The sequence below is a fragment of the Asparagus officinalis genome, chromosome 4 (assembly GCF_001876935.1).
Source record: "Asparagus officinalis chromosome 4, Aspof.V1, whole genome shotgun sequence".
Classification (NCBI taxonomy): domain Eukaryota; kingdom Viridiplantae; phylum Streptophyta; class Magnoliopsida; order Asparagales; family Asparagaceae; genus Asparagus; species Asparagus officinalis.
The window spans coordinates 143700069-143717158 of NC_033797.1; the positions used below are offsets into that span (position 1 = coordinate 143700069).

Genomic DNA, 17090 nt, shown 5'->3' on the forward strand with positions numbered 1-17090 from the left:
TTATCTCACTAATGTTCTAAAAACCCAATAACACAAAAAGGTATTATCCTTGTTCCATGGTCCCAATGAATAACACTATGAAATAGGTACTATTGGGTGACATGAACTTTCTATTTTTGGGGCCTGAACACATTTTTCCCTTAAAAGTAAAATTAACAACGGAACATTAAAATATTAATATATGTTATATTTTATATATCATGTCATATATTTATAATATAATTGCATGTATTAGTTAAGTAATACAAAAATATTTTAAAATTATCTCAATTACCTTCAAAGTGGAACAACATTGCTCTAATATGAAGGATGAGGAAAATTTTTACTATTGGGACAAAAATTTTATATATGAGTGGGGTAATTTTATCCCAAGCGGTGTAATTATCTCACTAATGTTCTAAAAACCCAATAACACAAAAAGGTATTATCCTTGTTCCATGGTCCCAATGAATAACACTATGAAATAGGTACTATTGGGTGACATGAACTTTCTATTTTTGGGGCCTGAACACATTTTTCCCTTAAAAGTAAAATTAACAACGGAACATTAAAATATTAATATATGTTATATTTTATATATCATGTCATATATTTATAATATAATTGCATGTATTAGTTAAGTAATACAAAATATTTTAAAATTTATATATCATGTCATATATTTATAATATAATTGCATGTATTAGTTAAGTAATACAAAATATTTTAAAATTATCCCAATTGCCTTCAAAGTGGAACGACATTGTTCCAATATGAAGGATGGGGTAAATTTTTACTATTGGGAAAAAAAAATTTGTATATGAGTGGGGTAATTTTTTCCCGAGTGGTGTAATTGTCTCACTAATGTTCTAAAAAACCAATAATACAAAAAGGTATTATCCTTGTTCCATTGTCCCAATGAATAACACTATGAAATAGATACTATTGGGTCACATGAACTTTCTATTTTTGGGGCCTGGACATATTTTTCCCTTAAATGTAAAATTAACAACGGAACAACTATCATATTATGTTTTCCAAGTTATTATGTTCTCCTTGTGAGATTTTCTATTGAGGGCCATCTATATGTTCAACTTTCAAAAAAAAAAAAATTTAAAAAACCACATGAACTTTTGATAACGTTTCGAAAAAACATCAATTATGTGCTTAGCGGTCATGTTAATTTTCAACCATCCTAGATGTTAGGGAGGGTTATTGGTTGGGATATTTTGGGGGATAATGGGATAATTTTGGGGATTCTATTTCATGAACTTTTTGGATTTTATTTCATAGTGTTATTCATTGGGACAATAGAACAAGGATAATACCTTTTTGTGTTATTGGTTTTTTGGAACATAGTTAGATAATTACACCACTTGGGATAAAATTACCCCACTCATATATAAAAATTTTGTCCCAATAGTAAAAATTTACCCCATCCTCCATATTGGAACAATGTTATTCCACTTTGAAGGCAATTGAGATAATTTTAAAATATTTGTGTATTACTTAACTAATACATGCAATTATATTATAAATATATGACATGATATATAAAATATAATATATATTAATATTTTAATGACATAATTTAATAACATATATTAATAATATTATATAATAGTAATTAAAGTATAACATATTTATTATAATATTATATAATAACATATATTAATATTATTATGTAATATATTATTATATAATATTAATTAGTAATTATAGTACAATATATTATATTTTAATATAAAGTAAAATAATATTTATATTATAATAATATACAAAATAATATACTAAATCAATTGAATAAGTTAATTTTGAAGTAATTAATAGATAAAATTATATTTTAATAAGGTGTCACATCATCAATTATCCCATATGAATTGTCAAATCAAAGGCTCAAATTATTTCATTATTCCACTTTATCTCACTTTACCCCACTCAAAATATCCCAAAGGGGTAAATTTGTTCAATTGGAATAATTTTTCCACTTGGCCCCAATTTGTCCCAACCAATAACCCCCCTAAACCTCTAGGATGGTTAAAAATTAACATGACCGCTAAGCGCATAATTGATGTTTTTCGAAACGTTATCAAAAGTTCATGTGGTTTTTTTAATTTTTTTTTTTTTGAAAGTTGAACATATAGATGGCCCTCAATAGAAAATCTCACAAGGAGAACATAATAACTTGGAAAACATAATATGATAGTTGTTCCGTTGTTAATTTTACTTTTAAGGGAAAAATGTATCCAGACCCCAAAAGTAGAAAGTTCATGTGACCCGCCCCCTTGTATTCTGACTCATGTGTATAAGCCCTAAATACACATTGTATTTGTGTTAATACCCCAAAGTATCGGACCCTGAGAAAAGCCCAACAAAAGTTACGAATTTACCCTTTGATTTGATTGAGCTTGGTAACTACGCCCATCCCTTTAACCCCATCCCATCTCTCTCTCCTTTGATTTGATTGAGCTTGGTAACTACGCCCATCCCTTTAACCCCATCCCATCTCTCTCTCTCTCTCTCCTCCTCCTCTATCTCTCACCTTCTCCTTCTCTCTCACTTCTGTCATGACCACTGAAAATGATCAGGACCTAGGGAAGCCGTGGAAGGCAAAGGTGGGACGGTGGTCATGGAGTCGGAGGTCAGGGAGTCATCTTGGAAACAGCTCGTGAACGCGGGTTCAACGACAAACACGAAACATGGTCCGGTGGGACCCGCAAGCTGATGGGGCCCAGAGCTTTGGTCCAAGGCATCGTCATTCTCCCCTTTCTGAGTTACGGAATCTCTTTACCCTAATCAATGTCTTAATCAAGATAGTGCTCTAGTTTTCTTGTAATTTATGATGGGAATCGATATTGGGTTTTTATAGTTTTTCTCTTTCATTTAATTGAAATGGGATCTCCTTGGATTCTTGAACAGCGGTTTAGGTTCTCCTTTAATGCCTTTTTCTTGTGTGATTTGGTGATTGATAGAGTTCTGTATAAGAGATTAACAACAAAAATTTTCAGAAGCTCACATTGAATCTTCAGGCATATCGACATTTAGCTAAAAATTGAAGACAATGTGATTAAAAGTTGACAGAAGAATCTAAGAAGCTATGAATTTGAAAGGGGGGACAAGGAAAATTAGAACTATGAACCCTGCACCCACTGCGGCCCCACCCTACAATCGAACCGCTCCATCGAGGTCATCGACGCCGGCGACATCGCCGGGTACCTCCCCGAGGAGCTCGGCCTCCTGAGGGACCTGGTTCTCTTCATAAACTCCAACAGGTTCTGCGGCACGATCCCTCGGATCTTAGAGAGGATGAGGTTGCTCTTCGAGCTCGACCTGAGCAACAATCGGTTCGCTGGTAAGTTTCCTAGGATCGTCCTCTGGCTCCCCTCCCTGAAATTTCTCTACATCAAGTACAACGAGTTCGAGGGCAAGGTGCCCTCCGAGCCATCTTCGACAAGGACCTCGACGCCATCTTCATAAACTACAACAGGTTCGCCTTTGGCAAAAACAACAACATCGGGAAGCTGTTGAAAACTGGTTGTGAGCTGAGTAGTCTGGGTTGTTAGTTCTAAGGGATGGAATGTTAGTTCTAAGGGTTGGACTGTTAGTTCTAAAGGCTAGATTGTTAGTTCTGAGGACTGGACTGTTAGTTCTACCCGCTTTCATGTTAGTTCTGTCATCTCTTACGTTAGTTCTACCCGCTTTCATGTTAGTTCTGTTATCTCCTACGTTAGTTTTGTTCGCTGACATGTTAGTTCTGTCCGCTGCCATTTGCTGAAACTGTGTGTAAGCTAGGAGACTAGAAACAAGTTTGATGAAAGGAAGCTTTGAAGAGCTGGACTGATATGCAAACTTATGCATCTATGTATATTTATGTTGGATATTAGTCCGGAGTGTGTTCATTAAGCAAGTTGTTTGAACTGGAACTCACTGGCAAGCATCCCATGCATCATCATTGATGACCAGTCTATTGAGATGCTTCATCTATTAGAGAGGACATTCTTACAAATTTGGTAATTGAATGAAATCTTGTCTGCAAATATTAGGAAAATATAACCTCTGACTTTGCATTTTCCTACAACCACATCTCAACAGTCTTGAACAAAATTTGTCAGAGCCTCCCTCCTTCTTCCTCCTAAGGTTGGTATGTCCATAATGAAATAAAATCAAATTACATATCTAGACACAGAATTATCTGCCCTTATTTGATTAAGAAGTGAGACCTCTACTTTGAAAAATTGAGCTCTCTAGTTTCAATGGAAAGAGAAAAGTTGAGAGCCAATCGCAGCGTGTTAGTTCTAATTTCTAGCTATTGTTATTTCTAATATAAGCGTTAGTTTTTGTGGTATGTTAGTTCTAGTTGAGCCCCTGTTAGTTCTAGTGGTTCTTGTGTTAGTTCTAGTTGTTGTCATGTTAGTTCTAACTTTCAGGTAGTGGTATTTCTAATATAAGTGTTAGTTCTAGTGAGTTAAGTTAGAACTAACATGAATTAGAACTAGAACTAACATGAAGTGAGTTTCAATCAACATAAATATGAGTTAGAACTAACAAAGAGCCCAAAAGCCTAAAACTAACATGAATTAGAACTAGAACTAACATATAGTGGGTTAGAACTAACATAAAGTGAGTTAGAACTAACAAAGAACAAGTTAGAACTAACATGAATTAGAACTAGAACTAAAATGAAGTGAGTTAGAACTAATAAAGAGCAAGTTAGAACTAACTTTAAGTGAGTTAGAACTAACAAAGAGCAAGTTAGAACCAACATAAAATTAGTTAGAACTAACAAAGAGCCCCAAGGCCCAAGGCCCAATCAAAGACTTTTAAATATATATTATAGGTGTAGGGTTTGAACTCTTGACCTCCTCTCCAAATTACGAAGCTTTACCACTAGACCAAGTAGCCAAAGTGTTAATGTTAGTTCCACTTAAAGTTAGCTCTTACTTGCCATTAAAACTAACATGAAATATGTTAAAACTAACTTAAAATAAGTTAGAACTAACTTGAAATAAGTTAGAACTAACATGAGTTAGCTCATGATAGAATTTAAAAAATGGCATAAATAACTAGAGTTAGTTCATGTTTGTTCTATCGCAACCCATGTTAGTTCTAATTTTTACCAGCTCATGTTAGTTCTAATTTTTACCAGCTCATGTTAGTTCTAATTTTTACCAGCCCGTGTTAATTCTAATTTATTTAATGTGTTAGTTCTAGCGTAAATGTTGGGTCTAAACGTCATGTTAGTTCTAATTTATGTCATGTTAGTTCTAGCTTCTCCAGTGTTAGTTCTAACAGATATCGTGTTAGTTCTAGTTTATTTAAGTCGTTAGTTCTAGCGTAATTGTTGGTTCTAAACGTCATGTTAGTTCTACTTGATGATGTGTTAGTTCTAGCTTCTCCAGTGTCAGTTCTAACAGGTATCATGTTAGTTCTAATTTATTTAATGTGATATTCCTAGCGTAAGTGTTGGGTCTAAACGTTATGTTAGTTCTAATTTATACTATATTAGTTCTACCTTCTCCAATGTTAGTTCTAACCAGTATTGTGTTAGCTCTAATTTATGTAATACGTTATTTCTAGCGTACTTGTTGGTCTAAACACCATGTTAGTTCTACTCGATGATGTGTTAGTTCTAGCTTCTCTAGTGTTAGTTCTATTTGGTATCGTGTTAGTTCTAATTTATTTATGATGTGTTAGTTCTAGCTTCTCTAGTGTTAGTTCTATTTGGTATCGTGTTAGTTCTAATTTATTTAATGCGTTAGTTCTAGTTCTATTTGGTATCGTGTTAGTTCTAATTTATTTAATGCGTTAGTTCTAGCGTAAGTGTTGGGTCTAAAAGCGATGTTAGTTCTAATTTATACCGTGTTAGTTCTACCTTCTCTAGTGTTAGTTCTAACATATATCGTGTTAGTTGTAATTTATTTAAGTCGTTAGTTCTACATAATTATTGGGTCTAAACGCCATGTTAATTCTACTTAATGATGTGTTAGTTCTAGCTTCTCCAGTGTTAGTTCTAACCGGTATCGTGTTAGTTCTAATTTATTTAAGTCGTTAGTTCTAGCGTAATTATTAGGTCTAAACGTCATGTTAGTTCTACTTGATGATGTGTTAGTTCTAGCTTCTCTAGTATCAATTCTAACAGGTACCGTGTCAGTTCTAACAGGAGCTCAACTAGAACTAATATAGCCACTAGAACTAACGCTTAGGGCCCGTTTGTTTGCACAAAAGTAACTATGAAATAGCAGAAGTAGAGGAAGTAGATGCTACTTCTGCTACTTATTGGCAAAAATATATATTTTTTTCTTTGTAAAAACTACTTCCGCTACTTCATTGAAAACTGACGTGGCGTCTACGTGGCACCACTATTTCCTTGATATTTTTCCGTCTTCAAATGTACTGAAATACGATGGAAGTTGATGTAGGGTGGGGTCCACGAAAGAAAAAAGATTCTCAAAATCAAAATTACGGCGGAAGTTGATATGTAATCATAAAATCTTTTTTATAAATATTTTAAAAAAATTATGATAGTGATGTCGTTCATGCATTTTTTGCTTTCGTAGATATAAAAAAATATTATTATTAAAATTGATGAATGTCGTTCATGCATTTTTTGCTTTCGTAGATATAAAAAATATTGTTATTGAAATTTATGAACGACATACTTTTCTGTTGAACATGTGACATATATAAAAGATTTTTTTCCCTTCATAAATTGGAAATATTGTTTTTAATGGAAATTCATAAATTAGAAATAAAGACAATAATAAGAAGAAAACAGTATGATACATGTATAGTAGAAATATATGTGATGCTTTAAAAGAAAGTATAAAGCTTGCAAAATCTGATAGATAATCATCCTCTAGTAAGTGCCTATAGGCACCCGTTAGAAAATCATATTTCATTATCAATTTTTGCCATATATAGTAGCAAAATTGTACTGCGAGTCTCCGACAATTCCGGCTGCAAGAAATCAATTATGTTTTAATATCATTGTAGCAAGAATATTGTGTGTTATAATACTTCTATTTCTATTTCAATGACAATACAAACAAGAATAAAATGGAAGCAACATGTATTAATTACTTCATAGTAATATTTCCAAATATTATCCAAACAAAAAAAGTAAATGAAGAGGAATAAGTTCTACTTCCATTACTTCTAAAAATATATGAAATAAACAAAAAAATGTTATTTCCGCTACTTTCTATTTTATAGTTTTGGAAGTTATTTCCGCAACTTACTTCTTACTTCCAATACTTCCATTATCCAAACAGACCCTTAAATTAGAACCAACACTAGCTGGAAGTAGAACTAATATGAAATCAGCTAGAACTAACACGAGAACAACTAGAACTAACATGAGCTCAACTAGAACTAATATAGCCACTATAACATGATATAAACATATTAGTTCTACTTAAAGTTAGCTCGAACATGAATTAGAACTAAGTTAGAACTAACATAAAATAAGTTAGAACTAATATAAAATAAGGTTTACCACTAGACCAAATAGTCTAAAGTATTTATATTAGTTCTACTTAACATAAGCTCTAACATGAAATAGAACTAAGTTAGAACTAACATAAAATAAGTTAGAAGTAACATTAAATAACTTAGAACTAACATTAAATAACTTAGAACTAACATGAGTTATTGCTCATGATAGAGTTTAAAAAAGGGCGGGAAATTTCCCTCTATTTTTTCCCATCAGATCGCATTAATGGGCGTGACTTTCCATGTATTTTGTGGATCAGACGTCTGGGGAAGATAAGTGGAGGGGTAATTTTGTTTTTTTTTTAAAAATACAATCTCTTTTTTATACTGCTGACGTGGAGGGGTAATTTCGGTTTTTTTTAAAAAATACAATCTCTTTTTTATACTGCTGACGTGGAGGGGCCTTGAAATATTAAATGGTACTTTTTGGGGCTGAATCACATGGGCCAAAATACAAGGGGACGGGTCACATGAACTTTCTCATTTTGGGGCCTGGACACATTTTTTCCTAATTTTAAAGTTAAATATTATATATATATATATATATATAAATATAGACAAATTTAATACACCGTATTAATGTGAAAAGGGTAAAATTGGAACAATTTATTGCATTAATGGTGACTGATTACATTGGAACAATGATACAAATTTAATACACGTCCTTTAATACTCTCTCTTACATTAATAGTGCTACATTCTTTAATACTCTCTCTCTCTAACTCGCTTCTCGATCTCTGTAAATCTCACATGAAGAACACAACAACGCATTGAATCTGGATTCACTGAATTGATCTTCAATCCAGATTCACTCCAATGAATTGAATTTGTATTCACTCCAATCGATTTGCTGCTCCACTGGATTTGTGAATCATTCTAACCATCCAAGCAGAATAAGAAACTTATGGTAAAAAACAAGCTATAAAATTTTATAACATGAAAAATTTTCACCTTTTACAGCAAAAAGTTATGATTTTTATGGTAAAAAACAAACACCTCACATAATTGAATCTGGATTCACTGCAGTGAATCGAGATTCACTGAAGTGAATCTAGATTCACTCATGCGTTTATTGAAGTAAAAACAAGCTGGATTCACTGCAGTGAATCGAGATTCACTGCAGTGAATCGAGATTCACTGCAGTGAATCGAGATTCACTGCAGTGAATCGAGATTCACTGCAGTGAATCGAGATTCACTGCAGTGAATCCCCGATTCACTGCAGTGAATCCCCGATTCACTGCAGTGAATCGCGATTCACTGCAGTGATGGCTGCCTGGGTCACGACGGCGAAGGGCGACCTTTCGTGGCGCGGTGGTGGCGAATGGGTGACGAGTTTCAGAAGCGAGGTCGCGAGGAGGAGGTGAGGCGCGGACTTAGCGTGGAGTTTCACCGCGGGGCTCGTCGGTGACCTTGGTTGACGGGACTCAGCGCGCGCGGGTCGTCGCTGCTGTCGAGCTCAAGCGGGGGGGGGTTGACGACTCGAGTTGGCTGGTTCGCTAGAATGGACGGAGGAGAATGGAGGATGGTCGGTCTTGGAGGACAAGCGAGGGTGCAGGCGGAACTAGAGTCGTGTCCTGAGCTTGCTTTGCGCGCGTGGAAGCTTGTTGTTCGATGCGGCACGAGAGAGAGAACGAGAGAGAGATACTGTAGCGGAGAGAGAATAGTTGTTTCTTTGGAGCTCATGACGAACCTTCAACTGAAGAGAGGTGGACTTTTGGGAAACTCATACAGTCACATTAATTACTCTCTTGGAGCTGATAACTTTACGCTGACTTACCCTTACAGCATTAATTGTCTGTATAATCCCTACCTGAATGACTCTCAATCCAACGAGTCGAAGGGTTTTTAGTTTTCTGAGGATAGTGAGTTTTTATTGAACTTGCCCTATGATATCTTTTATATATTATATATATCTAGTAATAATTAGTGGTAGTAATATATATATATATAGAGTATTAGTGCTAGTATATAGTATATAGTAGTATATATATAATATATACTCAATATAGTATATGTATATATATAGAGAGAGAGAGAGAGAAGAGAGAGACGAGAGAATATAATGCAGATATCCTGCTCATAGGAGGGGATTTTCCTCTGACGCATAGATGACAATCCAACATCACTATAAGGTATGTGAGAGAGTGTGGGTGTGAATTGGGTGGATTTGTCGTCTACTTTATAGATGGTGGGAATTGTGCCACATGCCGACAAGAGAAAAATCCTCTTCTTATGACAAGGATAATAATTAATCTCAGAGCTATTCATTTCTCTATATCTCTCTCCTCTTCTATAAAGTGCCCATGAGCACTCTATAGAAAAAACCGTATATATATATATAATATATCAATCGCGTTTTTTAAATTGATTGTACAAGTGCATGTACTGAATTACTCATTATGCTGATTTAATTAGAATTAATAGCATTAAATTTATCACTTTGTCCGCCGTTTAGGTTTTATATGTAAGCTTTTTGTTTTTTCTTTTTTTTTTCCAGATCGATGGAACTGTTTATTCTCAACCATTAGCTGATCACGTTTCCCATGACACATGGAATAGCACCTTCTCAATCAACGGGCTCATCACGTGTCACTGACACATGTAATAACACCATAAGGCTAAAGGACAGCACTTCATGAATTCAATTAATTAATAATCTCAATTATAACTCAACTTGGGAAGATATAAACTCTTATCATTTAATGTGCACACTTGATCGAATAGTTGGGTGATATCCTAAATTACATATGACCCAAACACAAATCTTGAAAATAGTTAAAACCTATAAATAAAAATTTATAATTGGACAAAAAAGAGTAGGAAAATTTTTTTTTTTTTTTGAAGAAACACATTCTGTTTTTTCCACATTTATGTTCTATTTAAATTCAGTTTTGTTCCGCCTTGTTCCAGATTTCTTCAAGTTCTCTGGTAAATGCTCTTTGTCTACCGACAATGACAGTGATATGGTCCTTTTTCTCGATGATCTTGATGTCGGCTCGGGGAATTCTTGACTTGACCGCGATACTACAGTCAACTGGAAGGAGTTCATCATCCCTCCCATGGATAACAGTAACATTGCAACGAAGCCGATCCCTAACAGTATCTAAATAACTATCGATCTTACTTGCACTGCCGCAGATGATATTATGCAAGGTGTGCCAGGCTGCATTGTGTGTGTGGCAGAAGAAGCCCTCCATCAAAAAAGTTTTAAATCTGTACATGTCATATAAAAAAAAAAACATGCAAAATTAATTAGTTGACATCAATGAACTATATGTTCTATAACGGTAAAGTTTTTCTATAACAATAATGGTAACAACAATGTTGATACGTAAATTTTCTCATCAGAGGCGAGTAACAATAAATTTGTCAGGGCATAAATGTTATGTAAAAGAAGAGAAAATTTGTTGCAAATACTTAATTATGAAGGGAGCTTAATTTCATCAATTTTAATTTGGCAATTTAATCTGGCGAAGGCTAAGTACGTAGGACCCATGATAGAGAAGTTTCCTAGTTAGAGAAGTTAAAAGGCTAGACCATCCTCTTGACTTAATTAGACCCAGTGTTTGGTTTTGGTCTGGGATGGTGAACCAAACTACCAACATTGCCCATGAAACCCTCAGGTGGTTCACCATCCAAAACGTTTTTTTTCCGGCAGCCTATTTACTACCACACTCAATTAAGTTTGCTCATTTTATAATTGGTAATAGTTTATTAAAAAAACATAATGGAAACAATTTAAGATTTTGAACCTGCTATATAGAGTAAATTCGATCATATTCTTCGTAAATAAACAATAGAAGAAAAAAAATTCGGTTCAGACAACTGTCATTAACATTTGAATGATTATGATTCATTTTAAATATACGTAAGCTATATTAAATGATAAATGATTGTGGATTTGATGTTGCTTATTTATAGTGAAGATGATTTCCAATACTATATAAAAAAACCAACATAAAAAAAGAGAGGGGTTTCTTACTTGTAGCTTAACCTTGTTCCACTCTTACCAATTATCACACTTTACATGGTTAATTTCGGAATAGCTAGAATTTCTCTATCTTGGCATAGCCTAGCCCTACTTCATTAATGTGATTAACCACAATTCTTCTATTTTGTACTATTTTGGTACAACTAACTAATACTTTCTCATTGGAACATTTATTTAAGTTAAAAGCAGTACGTGGACATACGATTAGTGGTGTATAAGGTTTTGGGCAGCCTATGCTCTAATTTATGTTTGTTAAGTACAAGTCCTTAGCTTCATTGTTTCACTAATATATCTTTATTTTTTATTTTTGAAAAAAAAAATCACGATAAGGTTAAATGTTATTTGAATTCTCAATATGATGCCATATATAGGGTTTCAAAGACATTTGCATTGATATTTAAATTTAGTATAAGGAAATTTTATCCTCAAATATAAAGGTAGTCTACGATGCATGTTAGACTGTATATAATTTTTTGTAAATTTCACAAACTTCCTTTAACTTTGGGGTTCTCAGAAAACCCCCTTCACTTTTGAAGGCTTTATTGTGACATTTTGGAAGTTACGGAGTTTTAAGTTAAAAACACCCACATTTTAAGGGGGCTGCACAAAGCTCCCTCTTAAATTAAATTGAAAGTTAGTAACGCCGTTACTGGGGAGTGGGGGTTATTTGAGAAGTGCCCAAACTTGGGGGGCGTTGCCGGGTGGGTGTGTTGGGAAATTTAACCTATAAATTTCATTTGTGACAAATTACAACTATTGATCAAAGTAAAGCGTTAAAAATTACCTATGGGTTCCCGCACGCAGTTTGAGATGAAGAGAAGACGATAAATATTATTATCCGAGTCAAGAAGGATTGTCTCAAACAAATGAAACACCCAAACAAGCATTAATCTTCACATTGAAAGATTTTACTTCTTTTGTCTTTCTAATTTTCCCCTCTAAATAAAAACTATTGCTTGGCCCAAAACTTGGAATCTCTAATAAGATCCCCATTCTACTAGTGGGCCAAATGTCATTAGTGATTAAGAACCACTGATTGAGACATCAGCATTACCTGGAAGCAGTTAGATGAAGTGCTTACGCTACGTACCCTTCCAGAAATTGATAACATACTAAGTTTAAATATCATACCATAAATGTTGCTGATCAAAGAATTTCTCGCAAGAGGAAAGTATAACATGTATAGAAACGCATGGTATTTATGTAATTAAGAGTTTTCTATACATTTCTATAAACTGTGTTTGGCTCCAAAAAAATTTACAGAAATGTTTTCTGTAAAGTGCCCAAAAGTACCAAATTTTATGGAAATTGATTTCCTTCTAAAATGGGAGGAAATCTCTTGGAAATCTGACGCATTCATTATTTAAATAATAAAACTCATTAACTCTTTTCTACAAAGTTCTCACTTTTCTATAAAGTTGGTGGTGTTTGGTTACATTTCTATAAATTATAGGAAATGTTGCTATTTTCCCAAAAGTTATTTCTCATTTTCTTGTTTTGAACCAAACAAGCACAATACAAAAAATAAGAAAATTTGTACTTTTTATCTTCTCAAAACTTTTCCTATAATTTTTTTAAGAAATACAAGGAAATTAAATTTGGGATGGAAAACATTTCCTATAATTTATAGAAATGTAACCAAACACCCCCTAATAGTAGATTGACATTTAATTAGTCTATTTTAAGGTTTTTTTCACATTAGTCCCTTACGTTCTTTAATATTTTAAAATTGCCCCCCCCCCCTAAGTTGTTTCAAAATTAGCCCGTCAAACCATTGAAATTGCAATTAGGTTAGTTTCAAATTAATCCATCCAATTAAATGTAGCACCTAAATATCAAATTCAATGATATTAACGACGCAAGGGGCTAGTCTAATGCAAACCCTGCTCTTGAGCATTAGAGATCGATTATCAAATCCAAAGAGTTGGGGGTTTAATGCACACTATTGAACTTCTCAACCTTTAGGACAAAAAATCTTAAAAAAAAAAAGAAAAAAAAAAGAGAGGCCAGCTATGGCTCAGTCCCACCTAGATCTACCCACGAGTCGAGCAGTATTCCACCCCAAGCGACATAACAATTTCCTAATTTCCCACCTAAACCTACCCACCTCTAGCTATCTGCATTTATTAACTAACCAATGCTCATAAAGGGAGAACGCAGCAGCAGTAATTAAACAAGCCAAGCCCCAGTAAATAATACAACAGTTACCTGTTCCTGGTGATGAACTTGAAGAGGAACTCCCAGATCCTGTGATTCTTGCATATCAGCAAGCATATCGTCCTGCTTATGTGCTCATACCAGCACGCCAGCGACGCCCCGAACGCTATCACCGGCCACACCCTCCTCGGCGCCACTCGCCGGAGCACGAACTGCGTCCCCTGCTCCCCTTTTGGTACCGGAAAATACGGCTAAGAGACGCACATTTTAGAAAAAAATAATTAATTAATATCGAACCGTAATTAATTAACATTCAAATAATTAATTAATATCTATACTGAGATACTCTGGATATCCGAATGCTGGCAGGTGCGTTGCTGACGTGGTCAGAAGTAACTCTTTAGCCTCTAAACTAACTTAGTTGAAAAGCCAACTAAATTTTCGTCTGAATTTAGGAAATTCTCATGTGACAACTTAATTATGTATGGAGAGAGAACAGCCTTCAAACGTAAACGGATCTTCCCTCTTGATCACCGACAACAGCGAGCGTACTGAATTATTAATTACTAATGCGACCGTACAGAGATAGAATCATTACTCACCGGCGCCAGTAGAGTCAGCGACTTGACCGCGTCAGGATGCTTGACCGCAATCGCTAAGGCCAGAATAGATCCGAGAGAATGGGCTACGATGTGGAAAGCCTTCACGTTGTGATTCTCGATCACCGACTTCTCTATCATGTCTACGTGCTCCCTCAGCGTGTACAAGGAGTCGGCCGGCTTCGGCCCGGTCCGAACCCAGCAATTCACGCGAAAAGCCGTATTTCGACCTCGTCCGCTCCGAAAAGTTCGGAAACACCGTCTCCGTCCAGAATTTCGACGAGGATATGAAGCCGTGGATGAACAGCACGTCTTCCTTCGGGACTGAGCTATCTAGAAATAAGGATTTTTTTTTTTTCGGGCGTTCAGTCCCCGGCCGTATATAGTGATGGTGGGAGTCCCGGGGGAGGGATAGAAAATTACCTTTAGGCCCCTGTACGTGGACGTAGAGGAGGGAGTTCCTTGACTGTGGCTGCTGGCTCCAGAGTTGCAGCATCTTGCAGCTGCAGTCCGACCACGCGTTCGGGGCGCTGCTGCCGCCGAGTCCCCCCTGCAGCATCTGCCAACGTCGCTGGAGTTTTATCGTGGGAAGGCGTGGTGAGCGTCGACTTCTTCGCGGAGGCGGCCCGCCCTGCGGTTGAGCCGCCTGAGCTCCTCGACGGTGGCGCGGAGACACGTCTGACACGAGGGAGGGCCGAGAGTACAGGTGTCGGAGACTTGTCTCGAGCTGGACTTCGACGACGAGCAGAGGCACACGACCTTCGACGACCCTCCGCCTCGACACGAGGATCTTGCCGCTGCGGGGTGATCATGTCCTTGGCGGACGACGAGCAGTAGCACGCTTCCACTCCGCCTCCTTGGCGTAGTCGGCGAGCTTGTAGACGAAGCATAGGAGCACGTCGAGGATGGGGTCGAGGCCCCACCGAGAACACGACGAAGCTGACCACCTCGTTCGCGAGGCGGCCAGCGAACGCCAGCATCAGCAGCAATCTCGTCGGCATTGAGGTCTCCTCCGCTTCCCCCCACCCCCACCTTGCTCCTTTGTTCTGGGTTTGTGAGACTAGCTAGTTAAGGAGTCTGGGGGATGTGTTTAAGAGTGAGGGAGGGGCAAGAGATGAAATGAATTGATTGTTTCATTAAAACCGTTTGTTGGACAATAGGAAAAGGGGTGGGTGGTAGTTGAACTCCCTCGGCCAACATTTTCCTTTGCCCAACCATAGGGTGCTATATATGCAATATGTACAAAGTATATGAGCATGATCGAGTTTGGGCGTGGACGAATAAATATGAGCTTTGCTACAGGGACCCAAAATATGGGACCAATAGGGGGGACAAGTGATGTGTCCCCTTCCTATTGGATAATGAGTTGGTTATCATTAATGATTGCCAACTCATTATCCAATAGGAGGGGGACACCTCACTTGTCCCCCCTATTGGTCCCATATTTTGGGTCATTGAGGAATTTTTCAATAAATATTTAGGGGTGGGGGGCGATAGAGTAAATGAGGGGGAATTATGAGAACGCACTCCATTTCTTTAGGCTTACATGCATGACTATGGGGGATTAATAATGTTTGGATATTGAGGCAAGTAAGTAATCTTTGCTCGCTTTGGATTTCTTGGAAGTTTGATGGTGTGGAGAAAATCTCGCTTTAGCCTCTCTAACTATAGAATCATCTATTGCTCATAAACATTTAACTAAATTAGTTTGTCTCTCATTTCCTCTCTCTCTCCCCCTCTCCCTCTCTGAGGGAGTTAAAAAAAGAGGTTAAGAGTTTAAATCTAGCTAGCCTATTGATTTGTGTGATCCTGACTTGTGTACGTCAAGCCCTCTCATTTATAAGCTGCATATATTTGTTACAAGCGTGTTACGTCCATTCAAAATGAATTATGGGGATCTAGTCTAGCTAGCAAAGATATGATTTGAGATTTAGTCTGGCGTTTGAAGAATAGTCATGAGGTAAGTTAAGTCAAATATATGGTTGGGGGTCATAATGACGCTTGACTGAGTTTGTATCCTTTGAGTCATGCTGCATGTACCCAAGCATATATATTAGGATGACCAACCTCGATCTAACATTTGTAAACCTTTGATACTTGTTACAATGGATCAGGGCTCAAGACTCTGCTACATGTTAAGTTGAGAAGTTAAACCTCTTCCAGCCGCTGAGTTTGAGCTTGACGGAATCTAAGCTAGCTAAAGCAAACGTTTGTGAGAGACTATACATGAGTCTGAAGTGACACGCTTGTCATAGCTTAATTAATAATACATTATTCACAACTTTGCAGACAAAACTTTATACATAAGCTCCCTTACAAGATTAAATTTTCATAAAAACTAAATAAATAGAGAATCAGTCTAATTTAACTCGGTGCTGACTTTGTGTGTGCGCATTAACACATGCACATAGACGAAGCAATTAAGAGAGATATGGTAATGGGGTTTCAAACAATTAGTTCTTAAATTGAATGGAACAAAGTTTATGTAGCCATGCAGACCAAAAAATTTTTGAATAAAGGTTTTGTTGTTGATGTTGTTGTGCATTAACACTCTCAAGTATAATTGTATAAACAAATGATCTTATCAAGTTAATTGATAAAAAACACAACTAAAATGTAAATTCGAGATGGAAAAGCGAAGAGAAGCCAAAAACATTCTTGGCATGGAGAGTAAGAGCGAGAAGATATATTGTGGGCACTTTTACGTACTAAAAGATATCAAAACCTATTCATATTCTCTTTATCACCATTGCTTGGCATAGCACTCCTAACTTCAGATATAGGCAGATGAGGATATGTCACGCCCCGATAGCGTAGCGAAAATTCATAAACACGGGTTACGCAACAGCAGCGATCCATGCACAAGACAAG

At 36.2% G+C, this 17090-nt stretch overlaps 1 protein-coding gene across 1 annotated transcript; it reads right to left on the reverse strand.

Annotated features, from left to right (window-relative positions):
- On the reverse strand, nucleotides 10147-15423 carry LOC109839429 (probable lysophospholipase BODYGUARD 3). Its single transcript, XM_020407852.1, is given in 7 exon segments — nucleotides 10147-10685; nucleotides 13672-13871; nucleotides 14223-14406; nucleotides 14408-14552; nucleotides 14643-14769; nucleotides 15031-15135; nucleotides 15137-15423. Coding segments are annotated over 7 exon segments (1173 nt in total). The 5' UTR covers nucleotides 15221-15423; the 3' UTR covers nucleotides 10147-10357.